The sequence below is a fragment of the Saccostrea echinata genome, unplaced genomic scaffold, assembly GCF_033153115.1.
Source record: "Saccostrea echinata isolate AGI-Se365-2 ecotype Australia unplaced genomic scaffold, CSIRO_AGI_Sech_v1 ptg000025l, whole genome shotgun sequence".
Lineage (NCBI taxonomy): Eukaryota > Metazoa > Mollusca > Bivalvia > Ostreida > Ostreidae > Saccostrea > Saccostrea echinata.
In genome coordinates, this window is record NW_026889774.1 from 19,896,531 (window position 1) to 19,918,436 (window position 21,906).

Sequence of the window (21,906 nt, forward strand, 5' to 3'; positions counted from 1 at the left end):
AATATGCTAAATACTTAGTGTGTTCTCTTTCTTTATTTTGAACAGCTTTATTTACAAATACACTACTAGTTATGTATAATAGAACTAAGATTAGGAAGCAAACCAAAAGGCAAAACCCGCTCTCTACAAATCCAACCAGTCAGATTTTATAGATGACAACTTAATAATACAATGTTTTCCTACATCTGCACAGTCTTACGGAGTTGGAATTAACAATAAATTGACAAAATTACAAGTTTTACAAGTAAGAAGCAAAAACTCTATACTCACTTGTTATTTTCAGATCGATTGCTCACGAATTAGAATTCCACTAATAAGATAATTAGACTATAGTTATTTGTCAAAATAATAAAGAGAATTAAAATGGTTTGGATTACATGAAGTTTTGAAAGACACATATTCTGAAAAATTCTGAGAAGCATAAAGCAACATTTACGAGGGTTCGATGATGTAAGAAATGTTCTATTTCGTGTTCTAATAAAATTGTTACAGTGTAGAAGAAATTATAAGTGTACCAAAGGAATAGAGTGGCGAACTGCACTGATTTCAATGAAACAAATGTAAATTCAGAGAACTACATTCGAGTCTTGAGTTTGGTATGTAGAAGTTGACCACTCCTACTCCCGACCAAAAAAATAAATGAAATGATATTCTAGATATACATGTACTAGCTAGAATTTGAAGCATGATTTGAAGCGCCATAAAAATGAATTACATGTAGTTAGATCACCAAAGGTTCTCTCTCTCTCTCTCTCTCTCTCTCTCTCTCTCTCTGAAGTTAACCAATAAATGCGATATATGAAGTACCGAAGAGCTTCAGCTTATTACGTTAAGACAAACAAAACAACCTGATATATTATGAATAGTGATACCATGTCAAATATTTATGGGTTTCGAGCGTGATTTTATCAAACTCCGCCAGGTAAAAGGACATTTGAATTGATAAAGTTGCTCGTCATATGCAGTAAACGTTGAAAATTGACAACAGATTTCAAGGGGATTACATAAAAAAAGGCACTCTTCGTATTTTCCTTTTTAATAAACTTAAAACCTTTCAATTTTGATTGTATCAAACTGAATATTGGAATTTCTAATCATTGCATCTACATACATATATAACTATTACTTACACATTGTGAACTCACTCAAAGAGTTTTTGGGAATTCAGTTCACTCTGAGGCTTGGATAAATATCGTGTAAGGGTGTGTTTTTAATTATTTAGGAGATTTCCTCAAAATATAATTAGATTGAGTGTTAGGAGATTTTTGTGTACTATAGTGTTAAATTATCGATGTTTTTTTCGTAAATTTGATTGGATAGTAAGATGAAGTCTACATATACATCATTAAGTTTTGCGTGAAAAAGATTACCCATCCTTGGAATTTCATACAAAAAAATAGAGATTAACAAACTTCTAAAGAAATAATATATTTGAAAGCATTCAAATTAAATTGTTTTCAAATACTTTTGAGAAGAAATACGCCAAGCCAATTTATGCTCAATTTAGAGTTTCTGTATTATCCCGCACGCATCAGTTTCTTACAAGTATTTCAAATATTGCATTTGGATAAAATAATTAGGCAAATTAAACAAAATGTACCCATGCCAATTCGGCTAATGTTTCTTTGGTTCTTGGTTCTCTATCTTCTCATGAACTATTTTACCCCCGTCTTCTTCTTAATGTTACTTAATAGATCAGATATATTCTGCCATCAAGGACATTATTATCATATTATTAATTATCAGTCCATATTAACGGCAAGTATAGATATCAGCTCAAATCTTAACAATCTTAATTCTTAAAGTATTAATTCAAGATCACTTGGGATAAGGGGTAAAAAAAATCAACACTAGCGCACAAAATAGATGATGTTCAGAAATACAAAGATGGTTTGTTTTACGAATTACATTTACATTATCAAATTATAGCTACTATTTTATAGTTTGATTATGACTTGTCTCCGTAATTTGAAAGCTGTCGTAAGTATAAAACAGAGAAATATAAAATTCATCTAGTCTCAAAATAAATCTATATATATTTTGATTGTTCAATGAGCAATAAGATGAAATTTTATGAAGACTTAATTAATGGGCTTGTGTTATATTCTGATCCTGTTAATGTTTAACCTTCACGTTTATTATTTTATTTTTTAAAATTTACATGGATAAGAAAGTTCTATAAACTAAACAAATATATCATTTGGTTAGTATTCATTTATACTTGAAAGAAAGGAGGTAGAAAGAAGTTTTAAAGTGAATATCAAATGGTTGAAATAGCAAAAAGGTTTCACGGCCGCTACTGCATATAACATAAAATATATATGATGAAAAAGAAAAGTTCATTTAATGTGAAAAAACATATATTTTTAATCAGTGCAAATGTAAATAATAGAACTGTTCCATCAGGCTTATTATTGCTTATACTTAGTTATAAAAAATGTACTGTATTTGATTTTGTTTGCATTTTTCTTTGAACATACATTGTTAAACTCATTGCAAAGGGTATATACTAGTAAGAGCATAAACTTATAAGAAAAAATCGGTGTCTGCACTTAATTTTTTATAACCATTTTATGGAAATTAATGCATTTCAATTTATTTAATTCATTAAACATATATAACATGGCTCTTTTATTTATTCTCTTAAATAGTAATTCAAGAGTATTCCTCACAAGCAACAAAGTTAGCTCCTTAAAGTGATATCCTAGTTAAACACTCACATTGCACATTTATAATTACTAATGAAATCAACAGAACATCTGGCTGTAGAAATAGGAAAAAACTTACCACACACCGCAAGATCGGTCTTTTCCTTTGATGCAAGTAGATTCCTGCTCACAAGACACTGACAAAGAGTTTTCGTAATAAAAAAGAGCAAAATTAGGAGACTTCAAATAAACATGGGGCCTGAACTTCTTCTCTCTAATTCATCTTAGTAACGGTCTGGGTTTGTTTGCTTATAGCCGATAAAATTTATGAAATTAAATGTTCTACTGATATAAATAATAGTTCTTGTATTTTTCTGGTAATTTACTTCTACAATTTTGTTTTAATTAGAACGCTTAAATGATTTAGATGGTACTTAAAAGATCCTGAGCCATGATCTTGCTTAATTATTTAATCCAATGTCTAAAATTTTGTATATTTTTATATACTTTAATATGCATTTGTGAATACTAATCAAATTAACTACTGAAAGAGTACTTTATCCCATGGTTGCATTACTTAATAAAAGGACTTATTTTCAATTGCAACCATCAGGTTTCTTTGTTTAAAAAAAACTTCTATTTGTCTTGTCGAATATAGAAAACTCTTAGAAAACGTTTAAAAAGTATTGTAAATAAGATTTTTGTCACACACATATAATAATAATAAACATTTATTTATCAATTTTTAAATTACTCTTCTTATATTTATCTTCATTTGTATTGTTATTCTTGGCATATTTTACTGTTTTAAGATAAAATAGTTTTTAATATTTATAAGAGCTCCCAATTCTTTTCCTTCTTAATTCTCTTTTGAAAATTTTTGGGTTTTTTTTTCTATTACCTTTTCGCTCTATTATTTTTTTTATATGGTTTTGTTTCATCAATACGCTATTTAAAGAGAATACGACATTGTACGCTTTACTAAATTTACTTTGCGTTAATTAATTCGTTCAATTATGTAAATCGCATTTTAACAGAGTACACCAGGCAGGCCGGGCGTATTTCATCGAGGTCCGGAACATTCTTTCATATCAACTGGTTTTTAACATTCAATTTAAACATGTAAAATTGTAAATATATAGGGCAAAGTTGTTTAGTTGTAGAGTTAGTTGTTTTGTTTTTCCATTTCATTTGTTTTTTATGACTTTCTAATTTTTTTTGTCCTGAAAATTTTGACAATGTCTATTGTTCGTGTCGTTGGTCATTTTTAGTGCTTCTTATAGATTTCCATTTGTAATATTATATCTATTTACTTAGTAGGTCCGACATGTATATGTTAAGTTTTCATTTTTTGTTCCTTTTTGTGCATTTTAGAATGATATATCAAAAAATATCAATTATGTGACATATATTGAAATTTTAATGCTATCAATACCATGTCTCCCTTCTTTTTTAATAATAATGATTATGTTTTAATTTTTGCAAAAATAAAAAAATGCGATTGTGTCATGCAATATTTGTGTTTACTGCCACCTGGAAAAAAAAATATAAAAAATAAATTAAAATGTGAAATATGAATCCATTTGTATATACTATAGTATCCTTTTATCCAAATGTTTCAATGAAATTATAACTTTCATTGTTTTGTGCAAATTGTTTGTCTTTTTTTTCAAAACAATTATAAACGTAATCAACAGTAAAAATTACTAAATTCAAGTACATGGACTGATAAAACTTACAAATTATGCAGACTTAACTCGTACAGTTTCTTATCTCCCTGTGAAAATAAGTTCTGCAATTTTGTTATGGACATTCTTTATAGACAGACTGTATTATACAAGTAGCTACAGAATATGTCGAACATATTGAAAGAAATGTTTTCTTCCTTGTAAACTCTTGTTTAAAGGTTGGTCACTTTATTTCAAACTTCATTAGTAAATTGAAGTGAAGGATGCAATTAGAATTTTAAGAGCCCAAGAGCAAAGAAAGATAATTCAATATGCACAAGAGTCTTTAAGATTGACGCAACATAAAGGAAACAAAATAAAATCAAACAAACAAACAAAACCAAAATAAAAACAACAAACAAACAAACAAAAACAAAACACACAAAAAACAAAACAGAACCAGAAAAAAACTAAACAACCATGCCAAAAAAAAAAAAAAAAAAAAAAAAAAAAGTATAAATAAGGTACTTAAAAAATAGTCAAAAGTTTTGTTTTTGTATTACATGTATTTGGTCTTATATAATTGTAAGTCAATTTAAACTTAATTTTTTAAATTTGGCATGTGTTTGTTTGTTTGTTTTTTTGGTTTGTTTGTTTGTTTGTTTTTGTTATGAGAATGATTGCAACAGTCATTTAACTATTTGTAAACGTCAAAAAACATTACATATCTTTTCTATATATTCTTTTAAAATAAAATAGACATCAAACAAAAAAAAAAAACTTTGAGAATTAAGTTGATAACTTTAATTCCTTAATCAAATGAAAGTTCTATGTTTGCGACGCAATCAATATCTGATTGATCGCTCTTCCGTATTACTTATAAAGAAGTTTCTGGAACAAAAGTAAAATTGGTCCTCAAAAGCCGAAGAATAAAAAAAAATCAAAGGTTCAAAATAGTATAATTAAGAAAAGTAATGTTAAAGAGAATCAATGTGAAGTTTGTGTTTCATTATTCTTGTATTTCTAAAATGTCTTTAAAGAACTTAAGGAAGCATATCAGTGTCGCAAATCTCTCTCGGACAGTCGAAATCCCTCCTTCTCCCAATACCCCATTTATCTACACAAAGATACGGAATAATTTGAATTCTTTTCTAATTTACTGACAACTACCCGTGGTAATTTACCGCCGGATTTGCAATATTTAAACAGAATTTAAGCTTTTGGGGCCGATCCATGTTTGTCGAAAGATTTTGAAACAAATGATAACGCCGACTGCCCGCCTCAATTTGTGACGATCTTTCTTTGTTGCCCGAGGATCAAGGATAATTCTAAACAAGATCTCTGGAACGTTTTAGAGGAGTCCGTTGTATTTACATTTTACCCCGAGTACAATTGACTGCGACAAGCATTTTGAGCACTCTGACCCTTAAAAAGAAGGTGATCTGTCAACAAAATAGAGAAGTCTTCATTTGCGAGAACCGTAACCAACTCCTTGGATTAAGCTGAATGATGTCGGTTTAGTAGATGGGTCAAATTCACACGTTCTAGGTAGGTGATCTGTCTTTTTTTCCTTTAATTTATTGTACCTGCCTTTTAAGACTTTTTATTGAAGAACACAAGATTACAAGTCGCAGACAAGCAATATAAAACATCAAAGCATGCATCATTATTATGTTAACACTTTAAGTTAGGATTACAATAACTTTATAAATGAGATAGAATGGTGTAATATGGCGAACAGTATTGAAATGTACTAATTAACAATGCACTCCAAACAATTTTAGTCAAACCTTACTTATGTTTTAAACGAAAGTTACAGTAAAATAAATTCCTGATTTGTTTATGGCCAAAGTTGTTGCGAGAGGTCTTTATTACCTATGTATTGACGTATTGCTATGTTCCTGGATTTAAAAATCACCTTAGATGTTGTAAATTTCAAATAGGATATCGATATACAAAATCCTCAAGTAAAACCACAATATTCCTGTAATTTTTTGTACCTCGAATGTGTCTTGATTGATATTACTTCCATCTATTAAATTTAAAATGTTAATTATTTTTTCCCTCTCAATTTTCGAAAATGCCTTTATTTTTGTTTTCTTTTTGTTTATTTATTTATACAAACTATATGAATTGATTCGAGGTCATTATCTATGATCGACAGTCTCTCGGTGACTTTTTTTCTGCAAAGACGGAAAGTATACAGACTGACAGAGACATTAAATCTAATGTTAAACATTGTTTGCGATTTGCTAATAGTCTTCTCCCGGACATAGTTCAGTGTCTTGGGAATTCTTTTTTCTGTAAAGTTTTTTTCATAATGCATATAAGTGTATTTTTATTTACATTTCGGTTCACCTTCGGAAAAAGTTTCAAGTATGTACGCTCTCAAGATTTTTTTTTCCATTTTGGTATAAAATGCTATTCTTCGAAAGTCAAAACTAGCAAACAAACAAACTGCACAATACGAGTACATAATACAATCTGTGATTGAGATACTTTTCTGCGAGTGGTTATTTTTTATCCTTCTCAAAATGGTTATACAGGAAATACTTGGTCCTGGATGAATATAGGTCAGAGATACTTTGCCTGGATATAACGAAGCTGTGTGACTAGGGAAGAAAATGATAACAGACAATGGCTCTCGGCATCCAGACGACTCCACCAGCTATAAAGTTTGACCAATCAAATCCAAACAATGACAACTAGAAATTTACGATGTTTTCGTAGATTAATGAATCACTAGCAAGCACTTAAAGATGGGCTTAATCTAAATTAAAGAACTGTTACTAACTAAACGTGAAATTCCTTTCTATTTTTCATGCTTCTTTATTACATTTGATATGACGTCATAGAGTACAATGTGTTTGCGATATGAGAGTTCCGTATATGATACGGATTTCTTTCAATGATATTGTATTCAATAAACCGCCATTTCCGCGGTTTTAGCTGTAAGACTTTGTCGTATATTTGCGATAACATTTACAGAAGTTCACAAAAAATCGGAGTTTTGCACAATGAAAAAACGATAAGGTTTATTTCGGAAACGAGTGTAAGTCTTGAAACAAAATATTTTCGTACGTGTATTGCAAAATTTCCTGGCAACAAAACACAAGATAAATAATTGTTAAGAAGAAGCCTTTAATGAGGAACAGGTAAAATTGATTCTCCTGTACCAGACGGTGGTTTCTTGCATCATAACGAATTCGTAATGATGACTATCTCTACAAGTGGGTGTTTACAGCTAATCAGCCGGATATTAGCTTCACCAGAATCTTCCTTTTTATCCTTTCCAAGACATTTCATCAATCAGACCAAATCTGCCAAAGATTTATTCTCAGAGGAAAGACAATTGCAGCATATAATTGCCCACCAATAGGTTGCGTTTGTGCAAAACTTCGATTTCGGTTTTTTTTTTCAGCATAAAAACTTTAACGAAAGATATATTTTATTTCAGCAATCTTAAGAGATCAAATAAAATTATCCCAGAATTAAAGGAAAAGTTTTAAATGGCCCCTTGTTGGACAAGCTTGGGTATCAAATTCAAATAATCTCAAAAACAAATTTACTTAGATTCACAAAGAGTACGGGCATCTAAAATTTGACAAACACTCTAGCTAGAGTTTGTAACTTGACTGCACCCTCCCAGGTGATTTTGGAATATCAATTTTAATGTTGTGTCCTGTCTGCTAATTGAAGAGGCTTGTCTTTGTAAGCTAACTGTCGAGTTGGCTAATAGTAGACAAGGGTTATGACAATCAATAGAGGGATGCCTGTGATCTAAACGAAACCGACACCGGAATTTTTTTATTTAAACAAACTCGAACATTTCTGTTGATACTGATTTCGAATTTTAATAAATATAATATGGAGATGTCGATGACCTTTTATCCCAACGTTCCGGCATCCAACTTTTACCAAATATCGACTTACCAATTCAACAAGGTTACGTTGCCTAGTTGAATTGAATCACCCTGCTCGGATTCAAAGAAAACTATCAAGTGTTTCCTTAATTGCTTCGTACCCTAATCACTTGCACAATGAAGTGTGTTGCTCGGGAGTCCCAGTATTGGTTCGTGCAAGTCGATGAGGAAATTCGAGATTAAAATATCTAATGTAAATCACAAATGTATATATAGACCTTATGGCCGATGCATGCAAAAATAGAACTACAAAACGTTTTTATTCAGAAAGGCGTATCAATGAACATGACAAGTAAATAAGATTTGAATTCCTAAATTATGACGAAAATACTCGGGTAACTAGATAAATGGATTGCCATCTGTTAAATTTGATTACAATTAAAGAATCAGTATTTTAAAAATGTTCATGATTTTGTCCTCATACATGTATTAATGAAAGTTAGCATAAAGCAGTCAACATTATTTCTATCTTTAAACCCAACCTTTCAAATAATGTTGATGAGCAGTCAAAATTGATTTACTTTTTATAGCGTGAATCTCATATCTTACTGGCTGTAAATTAGTGTCTTTGTGCATTTAATTTGCATTTGTGTGCGCACGCGCAAATATTGATTAATTTCATGAATCATTAGTAAGAGTAAAATAAGAACAGATAAGTTATCTTTGAAATCACCTAAACTATGTATTAGCTTTGAAATCACTTTTACTATGTATTAGTAACAAAACTGAAAATATAATTTTTTTCCCCTAAAATTAAGACCACACAAGATAAAAGAACAGAAGTATTAAGAGATTTTTGTTTTGTTCTATATATGCTCCATTATTTGGGATAATGGGATGAGCAAGGTGATTCATAGTCATTCCATGAATCTTATCTTACCCAGAGATCATTCCGATAATATTCAATAGAAGCCCGATCCCGACCTTTTCTGGGTGCACTAGGTGAATTTAACTTTGTGTCCGCTATTTTCACACACAACTTATTTTATACACTACGTATCGATGGAGATTTATCGCCCAGAAAGATGTTCATGAGAAAAATAATTTATTAAAGGTTTGAATGGACATAGCTGTAGGAGTCTAAAATGAAAGAAAACTTTTTATTTTTTGAGATATTTATTGATTCACAAAGAAAACACTAATTAAAAATAAAATAATGTTCAATTCTGACATGCATGAATATATATATATATATATATATATATATATATATATATATATATATATATATATATATATATATATATATATATATATATATAACCAATAATGCTGAAAATATATTTCGATAACTTTCTTCAAATAAAATGCAATACATTTGCTTCAAAAATAAATTATATACAATTAAACGAGACTTTGGGAATTAAATATACATAGGAAATATATATATTTTTTCTTTGAAAATAGCCTCTAAATATGTTTGTGGTTGATTTTTTAAAGAAACGTTAAGTGTCATCCCCACAGTAGGCAACCCTTTAGATTTCCGTTTCATTGCGTGTTGTATTATAGTCTTACAATATATTAAATTAACTTATTTCGGTCGCAAAGAAAAACTGATACTAAGACTCACAAATGAATTTTTATATATTTGTTTGTAAATTTGCCATTTATCAAGGTTTAAATAGATGTCACAACAAAACACGCCAGATCAAAATACACACCCCTTTTTTGAGCTTATCGTTTCATGTGGTTTATTTAATTCTATGATCTCGGGTGTTCTTTTAAGAATAAAAGTTTAAATCAGATGCAAGCACAATGTAATCTTGCTGTGAATTCATCATTGAGATATGCAGTCTCAATAAATTCAACAGACCAGAAATTTCACACTTGAGAATACCCTGTAATTTTTACTAACAAGGTAATGATGCTAGTGGTTTCTCGATAGGATTAAATACACGTTTAAACCAATTCCTAAAGAGTATGTTGTCAAAGTGTTTCATCATTATGACATCACATTGTGCAACGAGGCAAAAGGTTTTCTTCACTTATTCTGAAGAAAATTTTAGCATTCCGTTGTGGCTTGACTTGAAAAATTTTCTAATCAATAAGCCATTAACCTTAGGTATGTTGAAATTTTAACCTTTGGTATGCAACAATCTGAATTTATCTGTACTATTGCAATGAAAAGGTTAAATGAACAGACAATTGTATTGTCATTATAACTCATCTTTTAAATCACTTTTATTGTTTAAAAACTAGAAGGTGTAAATAGGTTGTGTGTTAAAGGACATAAACTCAGCCCTCAGCTTTTGTTTATCATTAGTTAAAGATTGATATCAGCTTTAACAGGTGCTCTATTCTTGACGTTCCCAGAGATATGGTAAGGATTATTCCAAAATGTTTAATTTAGAAGAAAATACTGCTATATCCTTCAATGTAGTAATGTTTTGAATACCAGTATAAATGCATTGTGAATCTTCAGATGTTTCAGCAAGCAATAATTTTCCAACAGCGTGAATTTATAGAAAGTGCCCGAATCCTTTTCAGAAGTTTAAATAATTTTCCTTTTTTTTAAGTATAAAATAAAAATATACCGAAACAAACAAAATAAAAAAAACAATAAAGAAAAAAAAAATAACTAAATAAAATAAAACAAACCGGGAAGAACAGTATTTCGCCCCTGTTTCTAGAATACAAGGCGCCTTACTTTACTCCATCGGAAAAACGTGCTGTATCTTTTTCCTTGCCATTCAAAACACACCCCCGTGTCTGTTTTAGTATTATTTTCTCCTGTTTGTAGTAATAGAGTATCAAACGGAATAAATGAGTGAAAGTTCGTTTGTTGGTGCAGCGAGTATATAATAAATTTGTGGAGTGTGATTAGGAGCAAACTAGTACAAGAGGGAAAAGCTTTCATCGCAACGCACGTGTTTGCAACATGCGCGCGTTCTGGGGTTTCATCAAATAAATGTGTACTTCTTGTTTCCTATTTTAATGGTAAACATACAGTGATTACAATCTAAGCCATACAAGCTTAGAAGAAAACACAAAACCAAAAGATAAATTTATGTATCATTATATACTTTGAGGGCTCTCTTGTTTGAGCCGTGTGTTTGTTGAAAGTTTAACAAACTGCAACAACCCGATCTCAGAAACTTAGTTATGTAATTTAGAAAATCTTCGAAAGAATGTAACGGAATAATCTTCCTTCCAAAAACCCCAAAATAGGCCACTCGACTACTACTAAAGTGAATGAGCAGCTTACGCTTACGAAACCACTTTTCGCGCATTTGATTTTTTTGATTTTTGACCGAACGGCATATATCCGATTATTTTATCTACAATCCGTTTATTTCTTGATCCTTTGCACTGTTTTCCTTTTTCATGAAGTATAGTTTAATATAATTTGAGAAAAAAAAGTCAATCTGTGATGTGACAAGAATTCGTGTTCCGCGAATATTATAGATTCCTTTGAGACTTTTTAATTCATTCCGTCCCCTTTCTGTTCATGACTTTTTGATTTCTTTGCTTGTCATTAGTAACGAAAAGGGAGGGATAACACATGATTAAACCGTGAAAGACCATCTTGAAATCTGGTTTTTTCTTCCCCTCCCCATAAACGTTTATTAGGAATGATTTTCTAGCTAAAGATCGTAAAACTGAAGGCAGCGGTAAGTTATCTGCATGCGTCATTATTTTGTAAAAACAAAATTAATAATATTATATGTAAGAAAAGTTAACCTGTATAGTTTTAAACTACGAGAAAAATGATGAAGGACTGATGCAGTTTCGTTGTTGTTATTTTATTATCACTTACCACTATAACACAAATTAATTAACTTTTTTCTGCTAAATCGTGACTTCCCTACAATCACTAAAACACTTTTTTCAATAGTTCCGTTTTAATTGAATATGATTTTTAAATTCAACTATTGAAATTTATATTTTTTTTTAGCTTCTTAAAACTAAATAATGTGCCATGAGGAGAATGCAAAATTTTAGATGCAATTTAGCGCAAAACACTTGAGTTAATTTATATAATTGGGTGCTCTTTCATATCTGAAGAAAACCTCAAGGTCGTTATGGGTTATACATGTATCTATTATCTTTCTCGAAAATTTCAAGTACCCCTCTCATGTTGTATGATTATAGTAACAACTTCTTCATAAGTGAATTATAGACAAGAATGTCTGGTTTTAATTTTTAATACTCTTTCTATATTTTAACCCTAACTTGTGATAAATTTAGAAATCAATTTCTTTCCCATTTCGTAAATATAAAAATGATGTATATTGCTAATAAAAAAAAAAGGGTGAATCATTTTTAATAGTATACAAGACCTTTACACGACAAAGTGTTTTCAAAAGGCTGATTATTATTATAATTATTTTTTGCTCTCAGTTTTGTTTGTGAAATATTTTTGTTGAAGCTAAAATACCCAAAATCGCACATTATTTGTTTGTAATGCGTGTGAACTTCAATCTTTAATCCTTTCTGTCTTTCTTTATTTCTTTATTAAATTATACGATAAAAAACCCTTCCAAGATATGGATCAAAAACATCCATATAAAATTGAAATTTATGAGGCAGAAAGGGTAATTTAAATCATTTATATCACAGTTATTTCTGCATAAGTTAAAAGCGATTCTTGATTCAGAAGTGAACGTTAGACACTTGAGAAGAATTGAAAATATGAAAATAAGTAAATACAAACGTTAGAATAGTGAACTATGGTACTATTGATATCGATATGGTGATCACAGCAGCGTGTGTTTACACCAGAATTGTGGAGGTGTGTGTTTCATTCGCTCAGGGGTTTTTTTTCTTTCTTCTTCAGATGACCACATCGATGACGAATTCTGTTTTGGGATTTAGAAATTCGATGAAGCATGAAGATCATCCACGCATTCATTCAACATAATCCATTTTGTCATGGGCTTGACCAAATTACGGTTCTTTTTTATTCATTATCCATACTCGTCACAAACGTTTAATTTCTTATGGACGTGGCATTAAGCGTGCAATTTCTGAATGGAAGAACAAACTTCTTTAGAGTACAATCAACTTCGAACTTCAAATCATTCCAAGACTAAACGACGGATTCGATGGAGAATATTTTTATTCAGAAAAAGCCGAATATTATTGTGTTTCAAAGACATGGTGTTGTTCATTGCAGTATTTCTCATATTCACAAGTAGTGTTGTCAGGTATGTATAGAAATGATAATACAATATTTAATTCACTTCGTCGTATTATTTTACAAAAAAAACAAAAAAAAAACAAAAAAAAAAAAAAAAGAAAAAAAGAAAAAAAAAATAGAAAAAAAGAAAAAGAAAAGAAAAGAAACATTGATATTATATTTCTTATCTATATAAGAAAACAAACATTGTCTCATTCATTTATTTGAAAATTAACCAATAATGTTTTCTTAAAGATTTACTGAATTTTCTTTTTATAAAATAATTAGAAATTTGAAACTGTTAAATAATTGGGGGAAAAATGTCATACTAAAACGTTTGAGTCCATAAGCAATTAACAGTGTTTATTTGTTATACTTCATTCTGTTGTTTCAAGTTTTTTCGGCGTCGTATAAAGAAAACAAGTGAAGTATTTTAAATTTGAATTTCAAAATGCTGAATAAATTTGAACGGATTTTATTCATAAATACATATTTTGTTGTTGTAAGGATATTGAATGTAAGAGTTAAACTTGATATTTAAGATGACCTTATATATCAAGAATATTCATTATCATCTACATGAAAAATGATAACAAACATCTGTGTCCCATAGTATTTGATGTTATACGGAAAATTGTCTCCAAACGTCCTGAAATTTCTCACCCTGCAGGTGACAGATTAAATGTATTTCATGACTAAAAGTAGTTTTAAAATACACAAATAACATTTACTTTCTAAATCGCAAAAGAATAACAAAATAAATAAAATTCAAAGCAAATTCCTTTACATGTATATGAAAAACAGTAAAAAATATTTTCTGAAACCTAAATAATGAAAAATTGTATCAAAGTTCTACTCAGATGGTTTTCTTTGCTATTTTAGCGACATACCGAATGTCCATGTATACAGTATCGTGGTTTGTTAATTTAGAAGAAGCGTAATTGTACCTGCAATCAAACGGTTTCAAATGGTTAAATGTCTTGTTTGTCCACGATTATGGTTGTGGATCAGCGTTGTATTTATCTGAAGGGCCGTGAAATCTATCATTTCGAACACACAGAGCAAATAATGTAGAATGACAAGACTTTCCTTCTCTGTTTCATTCACACCGTGGTGCGAAATTCACGAGGTTGTCCAAATGTGTTTAACCACATTAAAGTGTTTGTGTATCTTAATGATTAATTTACTTTGATTCGATGTTTACCCTAAATAAGGTTGCCATTCGGAGACTCTCGCCTCTGGACATGAGATGTCAATAGACTTTTAAAAATCATAGTCCCCAAAAAAATTTAGAAAAAGGTGTTTGTTTACTTATCTAAACCAATTTCTTTTCTATTTGGTTTTTCATTAGTTCGTAATTTATTTGCTTAGTAGAGAAGTAGGAGGGAAAAGAATAAAAGAAATATATTGAATGGATTTTTGGAATGGTTGATATCAAAGGAAAACCGCGGCCTAACGATAGCACCTGCGGGAACCCCCCATGTTGAACGGAATTTTGTAGAGTCCCTTCGGTGATCGGGTGTGACCTCGGTGCCCCTCTGTTTATATGACTAACTCACAGTTCAATAGGACATGAGAAATGCCAATCAACTACTACCATCCTTAGTAAAACTTCTGGTTAACATTCCAATAATATCATGTACATGTAGTTGCAAACGAGGACTTTGGCTACTTATATTGAGCCTATAGTTTTCTTTTTACATCTTGAACTTATTCAAATATTCGACTTTTTACCAAATAAATTTCATGCTGTCATCTCTCGTTGTTAAATTCGTATAGAATTATGTAATTACGAAATCCCAATCTGCTCTGAAATCCTTCCATAACTGCAAGATAAGAAGACAAAGCAGTTTAGAATATAATAATTATGAGAGTTTTATGCATTATATTCTCTATTTTGAGACAATACTTTAAATGTTCTACGCTATAGTGTATAATAAAACCTGTCTTCAAGTACATTATGAGTAGTTTATAAATCTAGACAAGATCAAAGGCAAACTCATTCTGATTTTAATGTGTTTTAACTTCATTTTAAACAGGGGGATGAGCAACGATATTTTACGATTGAATATACCTCCCAAGGAACCTAAACTAGACCCTAACACAGTCTGTAAGACGTTCCCTGATTTGACGCCGAGACAATACACGTTGTGTAGCATGTACCCCGACGTAACGGCATCTGCCATTCAGGGTATACAAGTTGGGGTACACGAATGCCAGAACCAACTGAAGGACAACAGATGGAATTGCTCTTCGCTGGAGAAGAAAAATAAAAATCCCCATGCAAGTCCACTGTTGAAAAGAGGTACATTATAAATGTTTCCTACCGAAATGTTCTTTTTGGTATTACTGTATAGAGACGAACTTGTGGTTAAAGTAACCAAACATATTCAAATGAATTCATACATGTATGTAATTTATATATATATATATATATATATATATATATATATATATATATATATATATATATATATATATATAGATATAGATATATAACTTTTGTCTGCTCATTCTTTGGATACCTAGGTACAGACTCAAAATGCGCACGTACTTTAACGCGTCTTGCGCTTACAAGAACGTGCCGTACAATTGAGCGTAAATTTATACATGTTTGTTTCCTCAAACTTTTCTGGAGGGGAATTTCGAATATCAGAATTCCACATGTTTTGTATGGTCAGTAAAGTCGTTTCACTAGAGTCTCTTAACATGTTACACGTGCATTCATTGTAAATTAATTTTCGAGTTATCCTGTTCGGAAAAAAATATCTGAAACAGAATTTCAGATCAATTTACTCGATTCAGATGCATACGGGAAAAATGCAGATAAATGCAAGATTTTCATCGCTTACTTTTACATAAGAAGCTCATTATCTTAAAAGTTACGAGTCTTTTTGGTATGGGGTGTCATAAGTCATGTGCACCTTTAGGTTTAGTTTTCAATGGAAGAGATAATTTCCGTAAAATAGAGATATCCGTACGATATTACTCAACAGAACGCTCGTAAATCTGCCTTAACCATACACTGTGGTATGTTAAGTATACGTTTCTTTAAAAAAGCTGATTTTGTGTAAACCTGTAAAATTATAGCCAAAAGAAACATGGTTAAGGTCCATTCAGCAAGGTAAACGTTTTGTAAACGTCTTCTTTCATGGTGATGCAATTAAATGAAATTTACACGCAAAAAATCCAAGGCGTTTGTTTGGAGACACTCGAAAACCTTTGTTCTGCTGCCATATACTGTTACAAGGAATCAGAATTATAGCAATGTATTCACGGTTTGTCGTCGCATTAGAGACATATTTAGTCTTGTTAGTAATAACAGTTTGTCAGTATTTGGCTGGGGTCGCTTTGATGTTTTTGTGTTGCAGGAAAACTCAGGTAATAGGCTTGACCACAATGACACAGGTGTGTCGGAATCTCAGGCGCTGACAAATAAAACGAAAACGTAAAGTATGTTATTAAACTTGCCCATGAGTAGAGTGTTAGGGCGATATTTGTTTTCAGCAGGACAAATCAGTAGGATATTTCCTGTATTACATGCTCCATTGTAATTATAACCGATTGTTTCTTACGTGCATGTTTTGGTCTCTTTGAGATCTTTTGGTGTAAGAAAGCGCTATACCAGTATTTCATGTCTCGTAGAAGACCAACTTGTCTACAGAAAAGAAATTAATACAGGAATCGTGTTCATAGTACAACAATGAAACAGTCTGGAGCCAAAGCTTTCTGTGGTTTTTCAGTTATTTTTATAACAATTTTGAAAATGTCTTCTTAAATCCTTAAGTGTTTGCCCCTTTGATGTAATATCAAAAATAAACCGTTATCGCATGCAATATTTAACGACAGTATCTCCAGTCAATGAAAATCATACATTGGTATCTAGGTGCATATCGCGCTCCGTTTTTCCTCATTATTTCAGAATTTATGGCCTATCTATCAGCGCGATGAGAAAAAAGATAATGTCGTAGTTCGTCTCGAGTTTCTTCCGCTTCGTGTTTACGTTTTCTCCAAGCTTACAACACCAAAACATGGCCTTTTATCCTTTCCAAGTTTGATCTTTCAGGCCTAAACAAAGTCATTTATCTTGATTAAGATATTAGACCATTCCAGACGCATGCTGAAAAGTGTCTTGTATGAAAATTAACACTATAATATCTACCGCCCACTTACTGGACCAGTTCGATACATTAAAATACACTAGTAATTCCAAACACGTTTTTCATGAAGTAAGAACAATATTTAAAAGCGGTTCTCACCTTAATAGGATTAGCAATCTGTCAGGTTTCCCAGTTTTTCACCAAAAAAAAAAAAAAAAAAAAAAAAAAAAAAGCGAAATTCTCAATCTCCTCATTGTGGGTGAGTTAAGGGATTAATGATAAAGAGCTTTAAAATTTGTTCAGCTGGAATCGTTAAATTCAACCAAAAGCGAATATCGACCAAGCTTTCTGTCGACTGACCAAAACTTTTTTTGAAATGTAAATTATGCATATCCACCATCTTAGCTTGTATATACTTGCATAGAGTTACAAGATAGCATCCATTTGTAAAACACTGACTGCTCAAAAGATTGCATACATGTATGTAACAATTATCCCCCTTTCCCTACAGGTTACCGCGAGACAGCCTTTGCTTACGCCATTTCCGCTGCCGGGGTTGTTCATCAGGTGGCAGTGGCATGCAGTCTGGGAAAGCTGAAGTCCTGTGGCTGTGACATGAGTCGACGAGGGAAAGTAAGAAAATGGGAATGGGGAGGATGCAGTCACAATGTGGACTTTGGTGAACAGTTTTCTAAGAAGTTTCTGGATTCTAAAGAAAAACGTTCCAAAGACATTCATGCCAAAATTAATTTACACAACAACAGAGCTGGAAGATTGGTAATCATAAATCTTCTCTTTATATCAGAACTGTACACTGTAAGCTTTTTTAAAATGAATGCGATAATGCTTATTAAAGGTTTCTTCAGATGTAGTCAGTATCCCCCTTAACAGGATGTATTGTGGAAAATGTATGTCAACCATTCCTTGCATCACACAGCAGTTGTTACTTTTGGATCATACATGTACATAATTGGATTATACACGTTAGTGTAATCACTCATCTATGCTTCAGTACATAACTTCGGGATCAGAGTATTATTAAGTCCAATTAAAACAAGTAATAATAATAATACTTTAGTAACTAGCAGAATCTCTTGAACGAATGCCAATTATCGTTTAAACTGGGAAGTCCCAATGGTGGGCGAAAATGAATTACACATACTGGAGTGGAATTTCCAAGTTTATAGGCAAACGAAATAAATAATCACATTTTAAAGTAAAAGTATATATTTTTAATGTTTCAAAGAATTGATAGATCAAACGGGAACACCCACCAACCTGACTAAATGACACATTTACGTAATTGGTGTATGACCTTTTGTTCTAACTTCTGAAGAAGAGACGTGTCTACTAATTAGCCTGATTAAGATTTTCATGCAACTTAGTCATACATGATATCAGTTCAAAGTTATCATAACTCGCAATTGAAAGATATGTGTCATTTACAATATTTGATTAAGTATTAATTTTGGTCAGACGCATCAACGCCACACGCAACCTAAACCTAAAGTTACATGACTAATTGTGATTGGGAATAATTAATAGGGATGATGAACTCATAAAGAATAATTATAGCGAACAAATATTCGATATGTATTACGTCTCGTATCATCTGACGCATTTAACTTGGTAATAATTATGATAAAACTAACAAAACCTTTTAAAATACATTCACTTGTTTTATACATTTTACTTATATTAAAACACCTCCATTCCTGTAAAAAAAAACAAAACATGTTGTTCATTCTATATTTCAATTTTCCTTTCATTTGGACAATTATAGGCTGTCATTAGGAATGTGAACAGAAAGTGTAAGTGTCATGGAATGTCCGGGAGCTGCGAAATGCAGACTTGCTGGAAAGCCACGCCAGATTTTAAGGAGGTTGGGAATCGTTTAAGGCGGAAGTACAAGTCGGCAAGAAAGGTAAAGGTAAATGTTCTTTGTTGTAAGTCTTTTTTAAATAGAACATACTGGCTTCCGCAACCTTTTATTGTCAAAACCCAGATAATCCCTTCTTTTTAATTTTTTCCTTCATTTTTATGCCACTTGACTTTGTTTTATTCTGTCCTCTTGATTTGCACATCATTATTTTGTATGCCTTTAGTACAATCCAAGTTGCTACTTGTTTATGTTTTCCTCCCTTCATTCATAGGACATAGTAACAATCTTAAGTTTATTTCCTTGTTTTTTGTATAATTACAAGAAATAACTTACAAAAAGCTTAAAATTAAAAAATGTATATATTGGAAAGTCCTCTTAGTAATCACAATGTCTCTTTCAGGTTGACGTTCTCAACAAAGTGAAAACACATTACAAGAAAATCAGAAAATATACAAGAAAGACTGATCTTCTTTTCTACGAACAATCTCCGAATTATTGTGATCCTAATCCGGAAGTAGATGCGCCAGGGACCTCTGGCAGACTTTGCAATAAGACAAGTTCAGGGGCAGATAATTGTGAAACTTTGTGTTGTGGACGTGGTTATAACACGCTGAGAGTGAGGCGGACAGAAAGGTGCGACTGCAAATTCCACTGGTGTTGTTACGTCGTATGCCAAACTTGTGAATATAATGAATGGGTCACAGTTTGTAAATAATGATCATTTTCTTTTTTCATGCCTCTGTGTTTTTGTTTAACTTTTTGTATATATTTTATACATATTTAATTAAGGTTGTTGTGTTTAATCCACTATAGTCCCGTCTTATATTGCATCACTGATTCGTTTGTAATTTTTCGGCAATTGCGCTTCCAAATTTGACAGGAAAGCCCAAAATATTTATTTTTTATCATTTTCTGAAATCATACATTTGTTGTCATTATATCAATTTGTATCTCATCTTTTTATTTTTATATATTTCCATTTCATAAACCACATGACTTAAAGCGGGGATTTCCTTACTTTTGCATAATTCATACATCTGTACTTTCCTCAATGTGCTGTGCCGACGAAAGATGGAATCTGACAATTTTAAAATTCATTGTATTTTTTATGTTTGTATGTTTTTACTATCTAACATATGCATATGAAAGTAAATTCTTTACGTTAAAATACACATTCAAATTTTGGAGTTCAATAAACTTTTTAAAAACCAAGTTAATTATCCCTGTGGCTTCGAAAAAAAATGTTCTTTTATTTAAAACAGGTAAGAAATAATTAAGGCGTACGTGGCAAGTAATTTTCTCAAACCATGTTAGCGATTTATAAACTGGTTAGCGACCATTTCTTGTGTCTCCCACAACAGGAGAAAATGTAAAAAAAAAAAAAATTGTCTGCCACAAAATCATGTCTGGGCTATAGCTCTTGAACTCTGATATTTGGAATTAATTCAAGCTTAAGTATACTGACGTGAAGGCGAGTCAAGACCTTGTCAAAAGGTCAAATCTCATGAACAATAAAATTATAGTGTTTACCTAAAACACTTAATAAGTCTTAAAAAAAACTTAAGTGTGGCAAAAGGATCAAGTTCCTTGACTGAATGTCATTTCTACCATATCACTGGGTGATGAGATTCTGAAATCGTGTTCGGCCTTTAACCATAGACTGGGATTTATTTAAACGAATATGTTTATGCTTATTACCTATAGGTTGCTACATTGTAGGACTTTGGCTAAACGTCTCAAAGGTTAAGGTTACTGGGATATGTCATGAGATAATGAAATTGTGTCCGATCTATAACAATGAAGCTGAAAATAAATGAACTTAAAGTTGAGTATTCTGTTGCTGAATGCTGATCACCTAATGATTTTTTGTAAAGTTCACACGAGGTGATATACCAAAGGTCAAGGTCAAACCATAATGGTCAGTGTATCATTTTAAAATATGGTATCATTTGTTTTAGTACAGATTTGTTCAAACTCGAGATAACTTTTATATGAGAGACTCTCTTTCTTAGAAATTTTCTTTATATCGCACGTGCTAAAGGTAAAATTAATGTAATACCCCTTTCCTTGGTAATTTTTAGGCGATTCCACATGTATACTGTATAGTACCATTCTCGAATGCTTGTAGAAGTGAAGTTTTTCCTGATAAGTTGTTCAATATGCAACATTTCTCATTTAATTGATTAATTTGAATACATGGGAAGTTATGGAAGGGAAATTCGAAAGCATTATATCCAGATTGTTGACATCGTTTGCTGTTTTAAGATGACTGTGCATGAAATATGAAGATAACGAACAGTATTCAATCTCGACAGTCCAATAAAAAGATACAAATTTGGAGCAGAGCAAACACGGACCTTAAAAGTTTGAGGTGGGATCAGGTGCCATGGAGGAGTGAGCATCCCCTGGTCACACCGGTCACACCCACTGTGTGCTCCTGGTCATGATCGGGGGAAAAACCTGGAAAAATCCGTAGACATTTCAGTGTATAAATAATGGCCTAACAATTAGTATGAAAAACGTCAGTCAGCATTTGACTCAATGATAGGTTGTATGTGCTGACAAGG

The 21,906-nt window shown here is 31.4% G+C and overlaps 1 protein-coding gene across 3 annotated transcripts; it reads left to right on the top strand.

The window, feature by feature from the left end:
- The first annotated feature begins 5,423 nt into the window (after positions 1-5,423).
- Positions 5,424-20,551, top strand: LOC133192691 (protein Wnt-10b-like). 3 transcript variants are annotated; one of them, XM_061328685.1, is made up of 6 exons: positions 5,424-5,863; positions 13,016-13,385; positions 15,397-15,662; positions 17,969-18,234; positions 19,241-19,387; positions 19,740-20,551. In XM_061328685.1, the coding sequence occupies exons 2-6, from the start codon at positions 13,210-13,212 to the stop codon at positions 20,052-20,054; spliced, it is 1,170 nt and encodes a 389-aa protein (XP_061184669.1). In that variant the 5' UTR covers positions 5,424-5,863; positions 13,016-13,209; the 3' UTR covers positions 20,055-20,551. The 3 variants fall into 3 exon arrangements, with proteins under 3 accessions (XP_061184669.1, XP_061184671.1, XP_061184670.1); XM_061328687.1 differs by having other exon boundaries at positions 19,241-19,381; XM_061328686.1 differs by lacking the exon at positions 5,424-5,863 and having other exon boundaries at positions 12,980-13,385.
- The last annotated feature ends 1,355 nt before the right edge of the window (positions 20,552-21,906 follow it).